Source organism: Maylandia zebra, linkage group LG13 (genome assembly GCF_041146795.1).
Source record: "Maylandia zebra isolate NMK-2024a linkage group LG13, Mzebra_GT3a, whole genome shotgun sequence".
Lineage (NCBI taxonomy): Eukaryota > Metazoa > Chordata > Actinopteri > Cichliformes > Cichlidae > Maylandia > Maylandia zebra.
Window position 1 is genome coordinate 181399 of NC_135179.1, and position 23675 is coordinate 205073.

Sequence of the window (23675 nt, forward strand, 5' to 3'; positions counted from 1 at the left end):
TTTGGACAATCCAGATATGTGCCAGAGAAAGAAAAAGCAAAAATGGTACGAAAAAAGAATAAAAATGTTATTCAAGATGGAAACTTGATTTCATTTCAGTAGGTTTCTTAAACACAAACAAATGAAATACATAATTCAGGAGAGATTTAATCTCAGCCAACTTTTTAAAATGTCAGTGCCCCCAACTCATCATTCAATCTCTCTCCCAACCACAGAGTGGGAGCAAGATCTTTTCATCGATCCAGATTTAAACTTCTGGACACAAATAAGTTTTTGTGTAGACAGGTTTGACACAATACTCTGACCATTATTCTGCTGCTACATCTGCTGGACACGAGAAGTTTAAAAAGACAAAACCAAACTGACAAGGCTCACAATGAACTGTTATTGACTCGTTTATGTGAACAAATATGTACAAAAGAACTTCCACACACAGTGAAAGACAGAAAGATGTAAGAGATTTTACCCAAAACGTCCAAGGAAAATGGATTTTTCTCAGCACCTTTGGCCAGGAAGCACCCAACTCCCACAGTGTAACCCAAGAGGGCCTCATTTGCTATAAAATAACCTTCAGGAGTCCACAGCCCTGCGTCATGAAAACCAATGTGTTATACAGCTTGCACTTCCTTTGTACAATGTTACCAACCAAAGGATGTGGTACAGAGGAAAATGGAAAGTCAAGCAAAGACAGATGTTTGGATACAGAGAAATAGGGACGTAATTCTTCCACTTTCATGTTTTCGTATCATTAAGGTGGATTCAAATCTATCCTGTGTGGATTGGAGCCGTTCCCCAAAGCGATGGGGTGAAGAGGCATGGAGTCACTGCAAAGTAAAGCAGAAATATGTAAACAGACTTAGTTAACAAGTGTCTTTCTTAATGCTTGAATACACTCTGTAATAACAGGATGAGCACATGGCAGGTGTTATATAAGCAGACACCAGAGGATCGGGATTAGTCGTCTCTAATGCGCTGAAGACATTCTGGAATTTCCTGAGTTGTGCCGTGGTGTTAACTCGCAGGTGAACGTAAACAGTGGCCAAAAACACGGCAAACTCTCTCCACAGATAATAGGGATGGACGTTAATCAGTTTAAACTGGCAATGCTCAGAAACAGTCTGTTTATTTAGTGATAGCAATGACGATGAAAGCGACATCCTCAAAACTGGAGCAGTGGACTACGTAAAAAGGGCAGGGGTGTGTGTTCGTGGTCACGCCCAGCAGGTGTGCGGGCGCCAGTATAACGCAGCTCCCTCAAGCAGGAACTTTGGTTTCATTTAAATTTTCAACGGGAGGAAGTGCAGCCAGGTCGGCCATCATTTCTACAGTCATTGGTTTCACCACAGTTTGGTCATGTGACCGACTCTCTAGCCTGGCGGGCAAAACATTACTCCATCGTGACGACCAATAGCAGACAGATCAAAAGTTTTTTTTTCTCACCTGTCTCAGTCCAAGACTACTGTGTCATCTATGATGAGAGCATATCCAAAGATATGAACTTACACATTTGGGGGTCTTGTGATCCACATCTGACCTGTAAGGCAGGGTTAGGAGGTGTGTTCACACGTTGGTGACATAATCTACGCCATTCTAGCATCTCTGATAGCACAGCAACCATATGTCGATTCGGCTACGTTAAACTGTAAGACGCTCAAAGGATGGCTGGAGGGCAAAGGAACAAAGGACTGGTGGGCGTGTCCCAGTAGCTCTGATGTCACAGCTGCATGTTGTGTGAAAGCCAGGTTACCATGAAAATTAGAGCACAGCACTCTCTTATTTCCCGCTGGGCTGTAATCCTGGCTCTTAGTTCATCCTGAGACTGTACCAGCAAGAGGCTGGATGGCAGTGGTCGGCTAGCATGAGACAGCCCTCTCTTACCTCCCGGTGCTCACTCCTATATATTTTTAATAGTTTCAGTAATTAGTAATTATCGTCCCAAGTAACTGAATTGGTGAATATGTTATAAACAACTCGACATCACCACACTGTTTGCTTGATGCTGTTTGTTTGGTGCCTACTGGCTTTGCTTTTGTTTTGACAACATTTGATATCCTTTTTGGGGTCTTCTGCTGCTGGAATCGACCTTTGACTGCTAGTGGCCAGTAAACACAGACCAGAAAATAGCCCAGGTCACATTTCTACCAGATCCAAGAGAATTAACTTCTGCTAGACTCCCTGGCTGCCGAGGCCTTGTGCAATCTGGACAAAACCATTCTTTCCTGGCTTGGACTCTTAAGCAACACTCATCCAGAACCAGCTATGGTCACCTCTATCCATGATAAGGACCCTGTGCAGGAGCCAGTTCTAAAGTTGGTCCACTCTAGAGCCAGCCATGGTTGGGGGATGATGCCATATTCAGCAGAGATGGGTCCCAATGAAAGTCCCTGCTACTGCACCTCAAAGTCAACCAGCTCAGTGCCCGGGTGTGCAAGAGAGCCGGCGCCAGCAGCGGGAGCTACAGCAGCTGAGATTTTTGTGTTTGGCATTTTGTTTTGAGTGGTTAGGGGATAGGCAGCATTCAGCTACTGAGACATGCTCCCACAGGCAAACACAACTGCCACACACACCCTCACACAGTACCACACATAGGTACACGCACATACACTAGTGGAGATCAAACGATCACCTTTTTCACATCGGCGCAGCTGTTTTATACGCAAGCTGTGGGCATCGCCGTGCTAGCCAGAGTGTCTTAGAGAAGTATCCACACGCCACAACCAAGGGGGGGGGGGGGTGTCGTACCCCGTCAATATGGAGTAACGGAGTCTCAATATGATAGAGAACTCTCAATTGTGTTCCCAGAATGCTGAGGGTGCCGTCACTTACTGTTGTCCTGTTGTTCTGAACATTGGATATCAAAGATAAAAATACAGACTCACAACCTGTTAAAGTATGCCTGTTAGATGACAGCACTGTTAAAACCCTTATATTTAAAATTATATTGGTTTGTAACGAATTAAACCTGTTGTTAGATTTAAATGACTCCATGGAGAAGAGACTAGAGATGGCACGATACCACTTTTTTATGTCCGATACCGATATCATAAATTTGGATATCTGCCGATACCGATATGAATCCGATATAGTGTTTTTTAATCAACAAAACTGTTTTTTAAATATCTTGCTGCATTTTGCAAGTCTGCAAGTTCATACTCAAGTTTAAAACAACAACTACACTAAAGCTATTCTGTTATACCTGTATACAAAAAAAAATTTCATAGTTCAGCAATACTGATCAATCTAATAAACTTAGACCTACACCATCCTCCCTATTCTGGTATTTTAAAGAGTACTTAGCGTAAATATTAAGCAACCTAACTAATAGGGTTCCAACTCCCAGCAACAACAAAAATAAATAAATAAAAAATAGGGAACCACCCCTCACGCGCCACCTCATGATGCTTAATCGACGTAATCAACCTTAATTTGATGCAGTGTGAAAAAAAATGCACAGAAATCAATTATTTTTCAAGAAATATTAAATAGATTCAACATCTTTCTTCAACAAAATTGCAGACTGCACAGATGGTACCTTCCCAAAGGAAAAAGTACTATAGCTTACTAGGGTATATATATTAGACTTAATAGTCACTATATACAGTAATTGACTTCTATTCATTTTACATCAAATTAAAACTTTGTGTGTCAGATAATTATTTATTAAAAGCTCGACATTTTAAATGAGAATAAGAAAGAAAAGTATGTCTTTGTGCCCCCTTTTCCCTGTTCATGCCCTATCGGCCCCCCTGGCTAAACTTTGCTAGATCCGCCCCTGCACAGTTACCAGCGTCAGCTACGTAGAAAAAGATCCTGGTGTAGAAAGTAATATTAAATAAATTCTAACAACAGCTGATCAAGCTTAAACGTGCTGCTGTTGTTCAGCCGCTGGTTTCCTCTTTCTGGTGCAAAGTGGGCCAAAAACAAAGATGGACTCACGACAGAAAAGCCGATCAGCTGATCATTTAAGCAGTTTCACGATTGAAGTAGCAGCCGGAGAGCGAGAGGCAGTCGCTCGTTAAGCTTAACGCAGGAATGCTTTACAAACATTCAGAGATGGACTTACACACTTGCTTTACTTCTCTCGGGGTAACTTTGTCAGAGATGAAATGCCGGGTTGCTAGCGAAGCTCCACATGCTATCCAGACCACCGACAGGTCCCGCATGCCACAGCCGCTCTATCACGTGATGCATACTGCTCCGACGTGCTAACGTTCTGAGGTGAGTTACGGCGTGTTGCAAGTTTTGTGAGGTGCTTTCGTGATATTTAATGGATCGATTACATTTTTTATTTTTCTCCGATATCCGATCCAGTCATTTAGGTCAGTATCGGACCGATACCGATACGTAATATCGGATCGGTCCATCTCTAGAAGAGACACAGAGGCTACGTTCACACTGCAGGTCTTAATGCTCAATTCCGATTTTTTGATCAAATCCGATTTTTTTGTCTGCTCGTTCACACTACAAATAAAATGCGACAGCAAACGCGCTCTAGTGTGAATGCTCAAAGCGGCCCGCATGCGCAAAAGAAGCTGTCACACACAACGAGCTCTGTTTAGACCCACAGCAACAGTATTGTTTGACTGATGGCCCTTAATATGCAGACTTCGGACTTCGTTTCCCAATTTTTGCTTTAAGTTATTTTGTTATTTACATAATAATGTAAATAACCTAATAATGATCCTTATTGCTGTTTAAGAGAGGAGCGGTGCTTCAAATGATAGCTGCAGATTTCTGTCAGAATCTGCAGATTATACAGTACAAATAAAATGTTCACATTGTCTTCCCAACAGTTTCACTAACATCTACACTGGATGGCCAGGAAGCGTTCGCGATGTCTTCTCGGGCGCTTCTCTGGCGCTGATAATTGGCTTCAGTCTTGTGTCGGTGACGTAAAAGGCGGATTTAATGCGACTTGACCGTTCAAACAGCAGTCGCTTTCTAAAACATCGGATATGTATCGGATTCAGTACCACATACGAAAGTGACCCAGATCGGATTTGAAAATATCGGATTTGCGCCGTTCACACTGTCATAGCATGATCGGATATGGGTCGCATAGGGTCAAAAAAATCAGATTTGATGCGCTTTCGCCTGCAGTGTGAACGTAGCCAGAGTAAATTTGACAGATTTGCAGCTTCCTGTTAAACTCATACCAGCACTTCAACAGCAGCAATATGAATCCTTTGAGGCCATGACCATCACAGCTTTACTTGTCATTGATCAGCTTGGAATTAAAGTTATTTAATTCAGACAGAGAAACCTGTAAGAAGCATTTTAAACATAATGAAATAGACTAACTGTCCATGTCCCCTGTTATATTGGTAAATCTTGTTTCAGCATTTGAAATACCCTTCTTGCAGCTCATATTCTGCCAGTTTGTGATACCTGTAAAAACAGAGGGTAGTGTGCTATAAAGCTAACTTCTGTTTCTTAATGAACTGTAAAACAGATTTTATCCAGTCTATAAAAACAAACTCGTTTTCTTCCTTGAAAGGAATCTTTGTTATTTGAACATGAACATGGATCCAGACTGCCTAAGATTTCTCTCAGTATTGCAAAAATGTGGCGCATTCCCACATATAAGCTACTTCTTTGCTTCTTGTTGTCTTGTAAAGACGTTAGCATGTCAGGTCTCTGCTGTGAGTTGAAGAATGTGGCAGGATTTCTATGGCTTTTCCAGAGACTCAGCCCTGAAGCTGACTACTGCAGGTCGGAGCGCTGGAATGAGGGGAGACTGAAGCGTTTTTTGTGAACTGAATGAGGCTCTATTGACGTGCTCATGTTGCATTGTTGTGTAACACTGTGGTACTGGCACAGATTTAACATGTTCAAAATATGACTGGAAACAAAGTTCAGCCAAGTCTTTACAAAGCAAATATTCATGTCAATCTATCTTTCAAGACTTCAGAAAAGCCACCTCTGGTGTGGTCCTCCATGCACCAGTTCATCCATCGAGCTTCCTGTTTTTCTGATCACTAAGTACTAAAGCAAGCTCTAGGAAAAGCTGCAAAAGTTGATTATTCTACCAGAAAAGCCTTGGAACGCATTTCATAGGAGGCAACAGGGAAACATGAACTCTTGCAGAGTTCAGCACACACTCGGCATCTACTGCAGTTACCATAAAAGAATAATTTTGTGTTCCTCTGTCATTGCTGAACTGATATGACAGTGAATGCTTTGTATTACATCTATTTTTGTCTAATTTTATTGTTATTGTTATGAGCATCTCTCCCTCTTTTGGGAGGGTTTTGTATTTGTTCATTTGAATGACATTGAATGATGAGAGGTTTTTATATGGGAGCTAAATCATCTGGGTCAGCTTCCTCCTATAAGACTTTATTGAAGTGGCTAATAAAGGAATAAAATCAGACTTCATGCCATGGTGAGCTGTGTAGCAGGCAGGGCTTAGACCCAAACACAGGACTCAAAGTCACAAACTTAAAGCTGCCCCTGCCTGAGCGAAGATTTCTGCCTACTGTAACTTTCCTTTACCGCTGTTGCAAAGTGCTCGGCCATAGTGGGTCGTTTGATTGTTGAGGTTTTTCTCTGTTGTAGGGTCTTTACAATATAAAGTTCCTTTGGGAGGACTGTTGTTCTTAGTTGGCGCTACATGAAGAATATTGAACTGTTACCTCCTGGTATTTTTCCATAGTTCTAAGATGTACATGTTTTATTGTACCGAGTAGGGCGATCGTGGCTCAAGAGTTGGCAGTTCGTCTTGTAATTGGAAGGTTGCCGGTTCGAGCCCCAGCTCGGACAGTCTCGGTCATTGTGTCCTTGGGCAAGACACTTCACCTACCGCCTACTGGTGATGGCCAGAGGGGCCGATGGTGCGATATGGCAGCCTCGCCTCTGTCAGTCTGCCCCAGGGCAGCTGTGGCTACACCTGTAGCTGCCTCCACCAGTGTGTGAATGTGAGAGTGAATGAATAGTGGAATTGTAAAGCGCTTTGAGGGTCTCGAAAAGTGCTTTATATATGCAATCCATTATTATTATTATTATTATTAGTGTAATATTATTATTTGGCCTTTTTCAACCCTAAAATTAGTCATATCCATCAGCAGCTGGCTCCGCCAGGTAATTCCACACATAATTACACAGTATGATCCCCTCTTCCTTCCTTTCTAATCTCATATGTCTGACGGTTGAGGAAATATTTGGGTTTATTAAGAAATATAAGCCATCTACGTGCCACCTTGACCCATTTCCCACTAGGTTGGCTAAATCCTATTTATCCTCGCTCTCTTGATAACTGACATTATTCACTCTTCCCTAATCTCCGGCTTTTTTCCTCTACCTCTTAAAACAGCTGTGATAATTCCACCTCTTAACAAACTTGACGGAAACCCTTTCAGTCTAAATAATTATAGTCCAAATGCTAATTTACCATCCCAGTCTAGAAAAGCTGCTGCTGTGCAGCTCTATTCTCACCTTACTTCGAGTCATCTATTTGAACACTTGGCAGGAGTGAGACAGCTCTAGTCAACATCACACTGTGGGCTGTTAACCATAGCTGTGCTACACCTCTGACAGTCTCTCACCGTATCATTGGTATCATTGGTATCATTGGCACGTCACATTATTTAATTCAGTTAATTTCACTTAAGTGTTATTTTTGTACCACTGAAACCCAACACCAGTCACCTCAAGTCGCTGAATACTGGTATAGGTCACGACCCCACAATAATAGAGACCAAGAATCAGACGACCTCCTATCAGCAAGTACTTTGGAGACAGTGGGAAGAAAAAACGTCATTTTAACAGGAAGAAAACTAAAACCAGGCTCAGTGAGGGGAGGGAGACGAAACAGAAGACATGGTGTGGAAGAGAGCCAGACATTAATCAAACACAATGTGACTGAAAGGGGCTAACAGAAGAAGAAACAGTCAGCCAGCAGAGTCCCCCAGCAGCCTACACCTACTGCAGCAGACCTGAGGCAGGATTCAGGGTCACCTGATCCAGCCCTAACTATATGCTTTATTAAAAAGGAAAGCTTGAATCCTAATAGATAGTTTCTGCCTCCTGAATCCAAGCTGGGAGCTGGTCCCACAGAAGAGGGGCCTGAAAACTCAAAGTAAGCCAGCATTCTGAGCGTGCTCTGTTGGAGTCGGGCTATCTGGTCTGTAAGATAAGATGAAGCCTGATAATACAAAGGAGGAAGGATTTTGCTTCTGGATTCAACAGGAAGCCAACATATGATCTCAGATCGTAATCAGTCAGTAAAGTTAAATAACTTCAGATCACAGTTGGTCCAGTTCTCAGTGGTGTTCCTGACGGCTCCCTTGGATTTATTTATCTTTCACCTTTCGGTCACATTTTGGGAACTCTGGCATTCATTTTCATTCTCATGCCACTCTGCCTAACCTGACCTTTCCACCTTCTTTTGTCTCCGACTGCTTACGTGAGACTAAATTGTGGTTGTCTGCTAATTTTCTCAAGTTAAACAGAGGTTCTTCTGATAGGAACCCAAACTGTTCTGGATAAATGGGATCAATTCTCACTCTGCATTCCCAGTTCTCAAATCTGTCCTTCCACCCAGCTAAGAGATGATGTATCAATAATATGACTCAGTCTGCACATTTCCATCTACGTGATATTAGTCGGCTGCACCCTTCACAGCTTACAATGTTCTTGAACATGCTCTGGTTACATCTCGCATTGATTATTGTAATTCTATCCCCTCTGTCCTACCACATGAATGTCTCCAAAGACTGGTCCAAAATGCAGCCCCTCATGTGATTACCAGAACCTTTCCACAGAACGTATTATTCCTGTCCTCTAACAGCTTTGCTTATTCAGCCTCTTACTTTCACATCTGTCTATAATCTCACACCTCCAAATCACTGATCTTCTCACATACACCTCTCCTTCCTGTACTCCGAGACCCTCCTCCTCTGTTACCTTTATTATACTATGTGAACTTTAGCAAGTTCAGCCGAGTGGCCCCTCGTCGTTGGATCTCTCAGCATTGATCCCTGTCTTTAACATACATCTTTTTAAGCTTGCCTATTCTTTTGATTTTAAATTTATGATGTATTGTCTTTTAATTCTGTGATGGGTTCAACTGGTATTTCATCCATACTGTGCTTTTGTTATTGTAAAGTGTTCTTGAGTGTTTTTCTAGTTAAAATTAGGAAATGGGCAGATTCTAAGCCTTTCAATAAGAGCCTGATTTTTTTTTTATTATTATCATTCCAGACTTGCAGACAAGCTTTGGGTAACAAGATGGTGATGAAATATCTCCATCATGTTTGATATGTTAGCTGTTCCTGCTGTGGAAAACTGCACAAAGTAATACATAGATATTTATTGAATGTTGAATTAGTTCTTAAGCCACATTAGATACAGTAGTTAGGTGGAAGATTGGAAACAGATTGCTGTATTTATAGTTTTTACATAATAAATTCGGGGTTTTCTCTGTTACAGGGTCTCCACCTTACAGTGTGCACGGCCCTGAGATGGCCATTGTTGTGATTTGGCACTATATAAACTGAATTCAACTGAATTTTCAGGCGAACATCAGTTTAACTGTTTGTGCCCGGTATTTTACATGTGCATGTGAGTTCAGAGGATGTAACATCATCATTATTATTCAGTATTTATGCCATCGTTTCAGGCAGCACAGTGGTTAGCACTCACAGCATGAAGGTGCTCGACTCCACCATCTTTTTGGGGCCTCCCTGTGTGGAGTTTGCATGTTCGTCCATGTTTGGGTGGGTTCTTTCTGGGGACTCTGGCTTAATTGATGGATATGAAATAATTCAAATAACAAAAAAAGCTAACTGACGAATCAGAACACGTTTTCCTGCTGTTAGGGTTTGATTACAGCAAACACAGAAATGCTAAATTGCACTGTTACACTGGACTGTGTGACTAAAGGACCCGACGTGTACACAACGTTGCAGCGTTGGTGCCGTTTTATTTATAGTGCTCACTTGATCAGTCTACTGGTGCAGTTTTCAGCTGTCTTGCTCCCAGCACAACTCTCTCCCTCCAGTACCAGTGAACTCCCAAAATATAGGAAGAGCTCGATTAGCCAATCAGCCCCAGCTGTCCTGGCAGCCTCCCTGGCACTGCCCTCTGAACTCACTGCACCAACCTCCTCTGCAGTGGAGCCACAGACCAGCTCTCAGCTACTCTTTCTACAGTTTAATAAAGTTTCTGTTTACTGTCAAAGCCACCGTTGTTGTAGGTCAGACATGTTGTTGTGGGCAGCTGGGCACCACTGTAACACCTATCAGTTACCACCACACGCACAACAGCACACACACAGTTGTGAATTCTTTTTATTTACAGTGCTCGTTACTCTGCACACTGCCACTCTGCACATCCTTTGTCCTCTCGAGGTCCCAGTGTGCTACTAAATCAGGAAGGCAAGATTAAACAATTATTACCAGCTGTGCCGGCTTGCCTCCCCAAGCGCTGCCCCTGAAGCCAGACACCACCTCCCCCATGCCGCGGAGCCACAAACCACACCCGCTACAGTTATCTAATAAAATAAGCCCAATAACCAGGCTCTTGTTTTTCTTGTAGCATTAGTGTTATATCATTTTGATTTCCAAGCCCTACGCAAGATTGCAACCCTTCTGAAACCTGACAGGAGTCCAGGTTTACAGTGGCCCCCACTTTGTTTTTCTTTTCTTTTTTTAAGAAGTTTGATGTTTTAAGAAAAGGTTTTCTTGTGTATCTACAGAAGATGAAATGCAACCTTTGCTTTGATCTCACTGAAACACGACGACGTGGGAGGGCAGAGGTAGCCAAACTACACTGAACAAAAATATACATGCAACACTTTTGTTTTTGCTCCCATTTTCCATGAGCTGAACTTAAAGATCTGAAACATTTTCTACAAACACAAAGAAGCCATGACTGTCAAATATTGTTCACAAATCTGTCTAAATCTGTGTTAGTGAGAGCTTCTCGTTCGCCGAGATCATCCATCCCACCTCACAGGTGTGCTGATTGGACAGCATGAATATCGCACAGGTGTGCCTGAGACTGCCCACAATAAAAGGCCACTCTGAAATATGCAGTTTGATCACACAGCACAATGCTACAGATGTCGCAGCTTTTGAGGGAGCGTGCCATTGGCATGCTGACTGCACGAATGTCAACCAGAACTGTTGCCTGTGAAATGAACGTTCATTTCTCTGCCATAAGCCATCTTCAAAGGTGTTTCAGAGAATTTGGCAGTACATCAATCGGACTCACAATCGCAGACCACATGTAACCACACCAGTTCAGGACCTCCACATCCAGCATGTTCACCTCCAGGATGGTCGACCAGGTGGAGACCAGCCACCCAGACAGCTGCAGCAACAATCGGTTTGCATAACCAAAGAATTTCTGCAAAAACTGTCAGAAACCGTCTCAGGGAAGCTCATCTGCATGCTCGTGGTCCTCATCGGGGTCTGGACCTGACTGCAGTTTGTCACTTTAACCACGTTGAGTGAGCGAATGCTCTCATTTGATGGCGTCTGCCACGTTGGAGAGGTGTTCTGTTGACAGATGTTTTTACTGTGCAGGGCAGATGGCAGACAGCTTGTGGCGTTGTGTGGATGAGCAGTTTGCTGATGTCAGCATTGTGGATTGAGTGGCCCATGGTGGCGGTGGGGTTATCATTTATCCATGACCATAAGCTCATGTTATAGCATGATAATGCACGACCCCATATTGCAAGGATCTATACACAATTCCTTGGAAGTTGAAAACATCCCAGTTCTTGCATGGCCAGCATACTCACCAGACATGTTTGGGACGCTCGGCTCGGCGTATACGACAGCGTGTTCCAGTTCCTGCCAATATTCAGCAACTTTGCACAAGTATTGAAGAGGAGTGGACCCACAATCAACAACCTGATCAACTCTATGCCCAATGCACACCATTTGCCTCACACAGTGCAACACATCTTCATTGGATGTGTTGCACTGTGTGAGCCAAATGGTGGCCACACCAGATACTGACTGGTTTTGCGACATCTGTAGCATTGTGCTGTGTGATCATACTGCATATTTCAGAGTGGGCTTTTATTGTGGGCAGTTTCAGGCACACCTGTGCAATATTCATGCTGTCCAATCAGCACCTTGACATGCCACACCTGTGAGGTGGGATGGATGATCTCGGCGAACGACAGATAACACAGATTTAGACAGATTTTTGAACTATATTTGACAGTCATGGCTCCTTTGTGTTTGTAGAAAATGTTTCAGATCTTTAAGTTCAGCTCATGGAAAATGGGAGCAAAAACCAAAGTGTTGCATTTATATTTTTGTTCAGTGTATTTATAAAGTGCACAGAGTTGTGCCAGGGGGGCGTTTTCTCCTCATCGTATGGACTCCAGTTTAATTATTATCCATTCCCTTTTCATGACACCATGTAGAATGATCTGTTCCAGTATGTGGAGTTTGCAGTGAAACTCTCTTATATGTTCTTTCTGTTGCACAGTTTGGTTTAGTTTGAATCTGACTGACTGGAGGCAGAATCTCACAGGCAAAGATTGTTTTTCAGTTTTCACGTTCAGAGCAGTGCAGAGTGTCAGGCTGGAGAAAAACCAACATCCCACATATGGTAAAACCGTTGTTAGGGTTTTTCTGCACTCTCTCCCTCCCTGTCTCTGTCTCTATCTTTCTGCCTAAGCTTCTGTTTTAATAGCTTGAATAGTGCAGTCTGTCAGCTACCATTTTTCCTGCCTGGTAACTCAATTTAAAAATGAATTGCTCCTTTAAATCCTCACACCACATCATTGTTAAACTTGGCACAACAATGTCTTATATTGCATGGGAGACTGAGGTTCCAGACACGTTGGTCCTCAGGCTGTGATATGTGCCACAGCACTGAAAGATATAAAGACAGATATGAGCAGATGGAGCCAGCGTTTTTGGTTGTTCTGTGTTAGCAGAGTTTTCCAGTCAGACTCTTCGGTGTTTTGATCTTGTTGTCCATCCCCAAAGCTACACTAAAAACTAAAGGAGGCTGAGCCTTTATTTTGGCGTCCCCGCTGTTTGGACATCTCTGCTTTCCAGTCTTCAGTCTGTGAGCTTAGTGGACTGTTTCAAAGAGCAGCTGAAGACACTTTTTAAACTGGCATTTGAGTAGCATTAGCTTGTATTGTATTGCTTATTTACTTTTCATTGTTTTCATATGATGTGGAGCACTTTGTGATCTGTAGCTTTAAAGGTGCAATAAAAATGAATTTTCTTACTTCTGAACCTTACTGTAATGTTAATGTTAGCTAATGATTCTCACTGAGTCACTCATTGTTAGTCTAAATATGTGTCCATTATACATTATACCTGCTCGCTTTTCCTGTTAGTGTTACGTGACTCCAACATTATTGACTGATGATAAGTGACTTACGTAAAATTCCAATTTATTATCTCTTATCTCTTATTCAGAACATTTCACAGCTACAGTAAGACTTTTTTGAGGTTATTGAGTTAAAAAATGTTGTTTAATGTGTAATTTTGATTTCTATCAAGATGACCTATAGAAATACATGTTTGTCTCATTATTAATATCATTTCACATTATTTCTAGTAAAATAATACAGCACTTAATATAAATGCATCATTTATGTGATTTTCTATCTGAACAAACAGTTTGTAGTAAACTTTGCTCGGTTGAGATCTACAAGTTGCGTGTGTGTAATAAACTGCGTAACAGATTATTGTAATTATTAAACCCAATTACCAGTTACTAGTATAAGATGTTTCACATAATGTTACATATAAACAATTAATAACAGTACTGAATATTTGTATTAGAACAGGGTTTGACTGTATTATTAGGTATTGAAACAGTTTTTACATCTGCAAATATAAATGAAATCTCATCTAAAAGCTTCAAAACTGCATCATAAAAGGGGAAAATGTCTCTATTTTTATGAGCTGTTGGAATTCTGTTATTTCTTTTTACTTTTCGGTACCCTGCACGCTTATTGTTTTAACTGATTTTTAAACAATGCTGTCAGTCACATGTGGCTTGATGCAACAGCCTGCATGCACATAATTACACCTGTAGGCTGCTGGACGTGCATGGACAATTATTCTGTTATCAGACTGACAAATACAACTGTTCCTCTAATTGTGTCTTAAACCTTCCTCCAACATCCCCAAAGACTCTCAGAGGATTATAGTCATGGCCTGGCACAAAAAGAAAAGGTTTGATCTCATATCTAATTTTCCTTTTCATCCACTTGTGTAATGCTGGGCATACACTGTGCGATTTTTGTCCCATTTTGAGCCTATTTTTCAGTCATGCAACCGTTTTGGGGATCGGCCTAAGTTTCGCCTTAAACGTGTGTCGTGCATCGTGTAGTACACGTGGTGTAACGAGAAGCGATTAACACCTCACGACCAGCTCCAGATCAACAATCATTTGGTCGCAAGAAAATCAAACCTGTTTCAAATCCTGTTGCCCCTCGTGAGGGCGTCACCTCAGCCTCCCACACTGCACACGCGCAAACACAGAAATGGAAGTGAAAAGACGGAGCAGCACGGCAGCAGCGTGTGACACAAGCAATGGAGGCACAGCTTGTAGAACTTTGGCAAGCTCCTCTGAGCTTTTTCGATGTGGCCTCACCAAATTATCACGACCACAACAACCATGAAAATAATTGGATGGACATTGCTGCTCAATTGCAGCTGCCTGGCCAATGTTTTTAATTAGCAATTTAGCAAAGTTGATGGAGGTGGTGTGCCTGTCTGTGTGAGTGAAAGACAGAGAGAGGGACAGATTTTGTGTTATAAGCGTCATGTTATGGACGCACAGTGTGAGCACTCAGGTCGCATCCGAGCATCGGGCCGTCTAATGTGAGACCCTGCATCGTGACCTACGACCTTCTAACCCCTGCGAGTCAATCGTGCAGTTTGAGCAGGAGCTGAATAACGCGACTGAAGTGTATGCCCAGCTTAAGATCTTTAGCATCTTCGGCAAATGTATCCATTTGCTTTGAGGCAAATCACTACAGTATGGACCACTCTCCATTAGCACACAGTTTATGGCCAATCCATATAGACATCCACATTAAAATACCTAAGTATTAAATACCTAAAGCCATGAAATAACAGCTTGGTCAATAAATAAATATTTATAATTGTTTACATTTGAAATAAAAAAAAAAATAATGTCACATATTCCTGTTGCTTGCTTTATCCAAACCAAAGAAAAACATCCAATTAAAAAAGGAAAATACTGATGTAGTGATGTGATCAGCTGTCTACTCATTCCTGCTTCATTTAGTACTCTGTAACTTTAAATGTCACGTGGGGTTATGTATTTAATATATCAAAATTTCACTTACTTCAGCTTAGTTTATTATATTGTTGCCATAACAAAGTCCAATAACGAGAAAGACCTCCCCCACTCTAACCTTAGAATAGTCAGATCTAATCAACATATTTTCTCAGTGACATATATTGCCACTTTGCCTCATACATTAAGTACACTGACATCACAGTTAACAGCTGCCATGGTTTCATCAAAGCACTGTCCCAGTAACAATATATACAGTGTGGAAGTTACATGCCACCTATTATTCTCTGTAACTGCAACACATGTTTATGAATCTGTGGCAGGTGTGGTTAGTGGCTCAGCTGCAGGGAAGGGGTAAAGCGGTCGGTTCAGGGGACAGTGCCAGAGAAGGCTGGCAGATACAGCCAATATCCATCACTCTGACCACATCTTCACCCTTTCAGCAGCCTGGGGGGAGGGGGGGGCAGTGCAGAGCCCACTGGGAGAACCACAGCTGAAAAACTGCAGAATCACACTGGAAAGTGAACACGTTAAAACACAAGATGTCGATACAACCCCTGGAGCTGTCGGGTCCTTTGCTACAGTATGCTTGGCTGCAGTTTGTTCCATATGAAGTTTGTTATCTGGCTTCAAGGTAAGAAAGATTTTGTGAAACAATGGCGAGACTTGATGAGAAATGTCAATCAGTGGCCTTTTTTCCAACTGGAGCAACTGTGAGATAGCTGGAGGCAGGTTTCTTGGGTACTCAAAGGTTCCTTAAGTTGCACCTCCTCATTAGCCCCTCCATGTTTTCATCTTTCGTCTGATGACTCTCTGGGCGACTGCTTATTATTTCGGTTTTTTATCACTGTAGTTCACTTTTGACTTCTGCAAGAGCATTTCTCAATTCTGCTTTTGCCACAGATGAAATGTCTGCTTTCAAAAAAGGAGATTCTCAGATGGGAAATTATTCGTATCCATTTCATTTTATCGGAGAACGTGGAGACGGTCCCACCCAGGTTTTTACAGGAACTCTGGGATGAGGAGGCCTTAGGCCGAGCACACTAGGTACTTATATTGATGCAGATTTGTTGACATTTGTGCTCTTTACCAAGTTGACTTCTGGTTCAGTCGTTATGCTGAACCAGAAGTCAACTTGGCTCACACACACACACACACACACACACACACACACACACACACACACACACACACACACACACACACACACACACACACACACACACACACACACACACACACACACAGCTCATGCTTTCAAGCTAAATCCTGACATTGCCATGACTCTTAGCAATAAGCTATTGCAGTTTTAGCTTCTCTTTGTCCTCCTGCAGCCAGTTAAAAGGGGAAAAACGCTAATTCTCAACTCCATCCCTAAAAGTGCTTTGGAAATGTGATGGCAGAAAGCCTGCATCTGTTATTATAAGAGCATACTCCCTGTGGGTTTGCTGAATCACTCTGATACCCACAGGATGTCTGGACTAAAGCTACAGGGGCCTCACAGCCTGTATTACACCAAATGGGAGCATGTGTGTTTGTGTCATAGCTTACTGTCTTGATAACTTACAGTATGTAAATGCTGGCTTTGTGTTTCCTGTAAATAGCCACTAAACAAACATATCTTGATCACTAGCATGATTTTGCAGAGCTGATGGGGCGGTTTGATGATAAAGAAGTCTGTGTTGGTCACTGCACAGTCTGAGGTTTCATCTGTTTTTACCAAGGAAACAGCCCTCGACCCCTCAGCGTCTCACCACAAACATCTGGAAAAATGCTTATTTAATTAGTAATAATGATCATTTAATGTTTATTGACTGGGCTTACTAAAAAAAATGGAATACATGTTATTTTATATTATGATATGAAACAGCTGATTAGGCCTTATGTTGTGATAATGAGTATCTGCTTAAAAATATCCATTAGCTTTGAGACAATCAGGTGTCTTTAGCAGCTGTGAACATCAGTGTAGAATCACAAACCTATGACAAATATATGTATAGAACTATTACATTTAACTAAAATAAGTACAATTATATATTTGCTTATTTAAACAGTATGCATTTTTTAATTTTAAGACAAACTATGAAAAATCAATTAGAGCCTTCAAGTCCTGGGGTGTTTTCACATCTGCTGTATTTAGTCCATTTATACTGAACCCTGCTTTGTTTTCCCATTTGGTGCAGTTTGTTTGTGCAGGTGTGAACACAGTAATCACAATCAGACCGTTTGGAGGAGGTGGTTCCAAAACTTCATTTATGGTGTACGTTACAAACGTCCCACAGCTATGTATGCTTTGTATTCTCAATGCGGGAAGGCATTATAGAGGTCTGCACAGGATAGCAAGTAGCTGTGAAATGAATCATCTGTGTTATCCAGTAGTCCAAAACCCATCGCCTTCATCCTGAGTTTAGACACAACTGAACCCACTGAACATTCTCAAGTGTTTTATATGATGCATTTGGTTCACTTGGATTTTTCTCTGTGTGAAAATGAACCAAATCGTGGGAAAAGCTACAAGTTTACTCATCAACCAGACTAAACAAAGTATAGGTGTGAAAACACCGTGGGCTACTGAAACATGTAGAAATAAGTCAAAATATGTCAAAACTGAAGCTTGAACATTCTGGGTGGAAAATGAGTATAACAAGATTTAGAGGCTTATATATCTTGGTCCCAGATACCGAGTGTATATTCACAGGTGCTTTAGGGTCCATGCCTCGGCCAATGATGGCATGGTAACGTTGTAGCATAAATGGCATTTTCGGAAATGTTTTCCAAAAGATTTCCTCAACAATTCAAATGAAACAGATCACAATGCAGAGAGTTTCTCAGACTGGATGTGAAAGTCCTGCTCACCAAGTACAGGATGACGTAAAACATTAATGATCTACTGTTAATACTTAATATTTACTGCTGCAAAAGAGCTTGTCATATTCACACAGGGAATATTTAACACTATCAAAAACCTAAAATGTGTGAACATGAATTAACTGTAAAGCTGTGAATTTCTAAGGTTGCAAACAGCCAGCAGAAACAGATCTAATGGGATAATGTGAATGAGCATGCTGGCTAAACACCAGATCAACCTACAATAACGTTAGTACTCAAATCTGTGGCCGGCAAGCTGGTTTGATTTTAGAACCATCTGGAAAACACCTTTGCAGTCCATGGGAATAACATGTGACTCTGAAAATTAGGCGGAACTGCTTGTGTATTTGGCGGTCTTTATTCAGCACAAACATACTTCAGTGTTCTGGACTGAAGTACTTGAAACATTGTCTGGACCAAGTTGGCAGCCTGGTAGTCAGGTTATAAACAAATCTCCAAGTTAGTAAAACTGATTGTCCAAAGTGTTGGTGGAAAATATCCATCACGGTTTTCAGGTGCACTTCCTGTTTCATATCTTTTCTGCTGTGGACAGATTTTAGGTGCCATCCCAGCGGCTTTAATTTCTTTCTCTGAAACCAGCTGAGAGTTTCCTTGGCTGTGTTTGGCATCATTGTCTTGGTGAAACTTCGTTTCATCTTTATCATCCTGGTAGATGGCAGCAGATCTGTCCTTTTTAAATTCACCCTTCCTTTAAATATTTAATTCATTTCAGTTTTGGTGATACAGCGCCAAATCACAACAAGAGTGACCTCAAGGCAATATATGAAGCGTCCCAGTGCTGTACGCTAAAACCAGACTCACACCATTATGTTCCCAACGCCTGCCTGAGGCAACTGAAAACAGCATGTGATGAGGAATAGAAAACGTAATAATCACGGATACCGCTGACAGACAGAGGAAGTAGCTGACATCAAGAAATCCTACAGATACAAAAACAAAACTAAAACTGAACATGAAATAAGAAAACCTTAAACTTAAATTTACATTGTAGTCTATAAGCCAATTTATTGTTAGTCTTCAAATGTTCCATTTTCTGGAAGGCACCATGAAGAAAACATATAAAAAAAACAACTACATTGAATTGAACTGGATCCAGTAACCATGACAATGGCAGACAAAGGATCGGACAGCACCAGTAATTCACAGCTACTGGCTAAAGAAGCTAACTGCACTCCATGAGCAAGTGGCAGCACAAACCAGCTGCTAATGGACAAGATGCACCGGGAAATGCCAACTGAAGGCCAGACTGTCCTGGTCCCAGCATAAGGGCCGGTCCGATCCAACTACCGGCTAATAGCCAACGTAGAAGCTCCAATCAGGCATCTAATGTGAACAGGCACATGATTCAATACATGAGCACAAGTTACCTCCAAGTGCGGGATTTACCAAGGAGATGCTCTGTCCCCACTGCTGTTCTGCACATGCCAGAGAAGCCTGAGCCAGACCGACAATGGTTACCAACTACAGAATGGCACAATAGTTAATCACCTCCCTAAATGCATTACATCAAGCAGTATGTCAGGAGTGAATGAGACATCGACTCACTGGTCCATACCACCAGGATCTACAGCAATGACAGAATGTCACTTGTAGTCAACACCTACGACCTTCTGGCCATCAGATCCAGTGCTGAGATAATAAGATGGCGAAAGGAGAAGATAAAAGCCACTGACATCAAGAAAAGGAAGGTCCTTACCACGTATGGAGAGTTTCACCCCAAATCCAGCACCCTGAGACTGCACGCTAAGTGAAAGATCCATGAGTACGTTAGGAAGTACTGATCATGTGACAGTAACATCAGGAAGAAGCATGAGAAATACCAAGTGCTGAGAGCTGGAGAACACACAGTGGGCATGTGCAAAGCAAGGGTCTAGCTGTTATTGACAGTTGTCTCCAAAACTGTAACATGTATCAGGTGATCAGCCGTGGACATTAACTGTTTATATGGCAAAAACTTCTTTTTTATCAAACATTATTGCGAATAACAGCCATAATCCTCGAGTCCTGTTTAAAATCTTTAATTCAGTGGCTATTCCCTGTTCGGATGTTTCAATGGGTGCCTCCCCGGCCCTCTGCGAAAAATTTCTAAATTATTTTATAGATAAAATCTCATTGTTAAGGGCCACACATTCTTTGGTAGTAAATCAAGCCCCAGCTTCTGAATGTTCAACGGTTTTCCAACAGTTCGAACCTGTGTCATTTTTGACTTTAAAGGAAATAATTAATAATCTGAGAAGCTCAAATTCTTTGCACGACATTATTCCCTCTCGTATCATTAAGGATGCATTGAATACAATCGGGTCTTGTATTTTATTTCTAATGAACTTCTCACTGTCATCTGGCTATGTTCCGACTGTCTTTAAACATGCAGTCGTGCAACCTGTTATCAAGAAAAGTACCCTTGATCGTAACATTCTAGCTAGTTACAGGCCGATTTCTAAACTTCCTTTTATGTCAAAACTCTTAGAGAAAATAGTGCTTTGGCAACTACAGACCTATTTAGAGAGAAACGGTATAAGTGATAAATTTCAGTCTGGATTTAGACCGCGTCACAGCACCGAAACTGCCCTACTAAGAGTCTTTAATGACCTTCTCTTAATTGCTGACTCTGGGCGCTCTGCGGTCTTAGTACTATTGGATTTGACCTCAGCCTTTGATACGGTTGATCATGATATCCTTTTGGCAAGATTGGAACATGTAGTAGGCCTCAAAGGAAAGGTTTTATCTTGGTTTAAATCATATTTTTCTGAGAGGTCGTTCTCCGTCACGATGGGAAAATATTCCTCTTCTTCTGCCCGTTTCCGCTGTGGTGTGCCCCAGGGCTCGGTACTGGGTCCTGTGTTGTTTTCTCTCTATATGTTGCCCTTGAGCTCCATTTTTGAAAAACACAATGTCTCTTTTCACTGTTACGCTGATGATATTCAAATCTACCTTCACCTGACTGGGGATGCTTTATCCTCACCACATCCTCTGTTTGACTGTCTGAGTGATGTCAAGGACTGGTTATCACGTAACTTTCTTACTTTAAATGGAAAGAAGACAGAAATTATTGTTTTTGACCGAAATATGCCTCTGGGACAATTGACTGACACATTTGGGCCTGTTGCTAACTACCTTACTGATACTGCCAGGAATCTTGGAGTTTTCATGGATAGTTCCTTCAAACTTGACAAACAGGTCTCTACTGTGGTAAAAACTAGCTTTCATCAACTACGCCTAATCTCTAAGGCTAAACCCTACATACCACACAAAGATATGGAGAAACTCATTCATGCTTTCATTACGTCAAGACTGGACTATTGTAACTTACTCTACTTGGGTCTACAATCTTCTCTTCTGCAGAGTCTGCAGCTGGTCCAGAATGCTGCAGCACGTCTCTTGACCGGCACTAGAAAGTTTGACTCTATCACCCCTGTTCTGAAAAATTTACACTGGCTTCCTATCAAATATCGAATTGATTTTAATATTCTATTGTTTACTTATAAAATTTTAAACAATATGGCACCTGACTACTTAGCTGATCTCCTCTGTCTGTACAGCCCTCAGAGAGCACTAAGATCATTGGGCCAACTGCTCTTGGTGCAACCTAGGTCTCGGCTGAAGACCAGAGGAGACCGTGCCTTTGCCGTTGCTGCACCCAGGCTATGGAATACTCTCCCTCTTCATATTCGCGCGTCAGATTCCATTCAGTCTTTTAAATCATGTTTAAAAACGTATTTGTTTGATCTGGCATTTAAGGCGAATTAGGGTAATTTACATCTGGCTCTGTATTTAGATTATGTAATTATCTTATATTTTATATATTTGTAATTTATATTTTATTGTGATTTTATTTGTACTGCGATTTTACTGGAAAGCACTTTCGTGTACTTCGGTCTTAAAAATGTGCTATATAAATAAATTTTGATTGATTGATTGATTGATTGATTGATTGATTGATAGATTGATATATAACCAGGAAGGGAAACAATTAAGGTGTCCATCGTAGGCAGACCTTCATTCAGAAGACGAGAGTTTACAGTTTTTGACACGCCAAATATTCCAAAGCCTTGTGTTATAGTTTCCGTGTAATAAATATACATTTTAGTATCCCTTCATGGTTTTTCTTACTTTGCCGTCATGTGTAAGGGGTGCTTGTTTTTTTAATGTAGTCATCTGTTGATTTTTGTTTTTTGTCTCTCTTGAAAACGAGATTTTCATCTCCACGAGCTTGTTTAAATAAAGGAGTTAATGATAATAATAATAATAATAATAATAATAATAGTGATCGTCTTTGGGGTACACTGCTATCGTCACTTTTGTGTCAGCTTGTCTAACTGATGCCAAAGTTCATTCAGTTCTAACTTTTTACCCAATTGGCTGTTCTTGCTGAAAACCTTGTGTAACATATACAAAGTGTATTATTTGTCCTGAAACATAACAATGACTTGATTTCATTCACAAATATAGAAACACAAGCAGTCATCAAGTTGTGTTTATGTGATAATGATGTAAACTTCCTCTGATCGTTGCTAAACAGACCTTTACAAGCTTATTTCAAGCGGCACAATGTATATTTACTTTGCCTGTAGCTCAATATCATTACATAACAATGTAGCATATTTTCCTGAAAGAACAACAAATAAAAGAAGCAAGGTGTAATGACTCGGTGGTCCCTGCTTTTTGGACTTTTGAACTCTATTCAGTTTGTTCAGTTGAACGACTGTTGAATTTGAATTACTTTGTCAGGCATAACATTATGACCACCTACTACCAGAACAGCTGTACAGTCCTGTAAGGTGCAAAGTGGGGCCTCAGTGGATCAGGCTTGTGTCTCACACATCCTACTGATGCTCAATGTGATCGAGATCTGGAAAGTTTCAAGGGCAACACCTCAAACTCATCGCTGTGCTTGTCGAAACAATCCTTGGCCAGTTTTGCTTTGTGGTGGAGCACATTATCAACGGCCATCAGGTAAAACCATTGTTATTCAAGGGTGTACATGGTCTGCAACAAATATCAGGTAGATGATACGTATCAAACTAACATCAATAGTAATGGCAGGACCCAAGGGTTCCCAGCAGAACGTAGCCCAAAACATCACATTGCCTCGGTCCCACTGTGCATCCTTTTGCACTTTTGACTCAAAGCACTTTCCTCATTCACCCATTCATCACAATCTGGCCTTTCAAACTCACTCAGATCCTTAGGCCTGCCCATTTCTCTGCTTCTCTATTATATTACCTTCAACAGGTGCCACAATGAAGAGTTAATGAGTGTTATTATTTCACCTGTAAGTGATCACAATGTTCCCAAAAGTCAGGAGAAAGCTTTATGTTCAGAATAAAAGCCTTTTATTAATAATTAAAAGTTGCCAATACTACTAATAAGGACAACAAAAATCCCCAATCAACTTTTACATAAATAAATGATAATATAATATACACTTGAGGAAAAACACTAATGGATAAATAATAAGTTCCTAATCCCACAGATGAACTCCAACTAAACTGTTCTGGACTGCAGCAAGCCACAGCACTGGGACACCAGCT

General features: G+C 41.3%; 1 protein-coding gene across 1 annotated transcript in view; it reads right to left on the minus strand.

The window, feature by feature from the left end:
• Nucleotides 1-285: 285 nt before the first annotated feature.
• The window catches only part of LOC143421729 (collagen alpha-1(XIII) chain-like), a 37317-nt gene continuing 13927 nt past the window's right edge, over nucleotides 286-23675 (minus strand). Inside the window, exon 3 of the mRNA XM_076891345.1 lies at nucleotides 286-824. Coding sequence (XP_076747460.1) covers nucleotides 766-824 — 59 coding nt within the window. The 3' untranslated portion in view covers nucleotides 286-765. The remainder of the gene's footprint in view (nucleotides 825-23675) is intronic.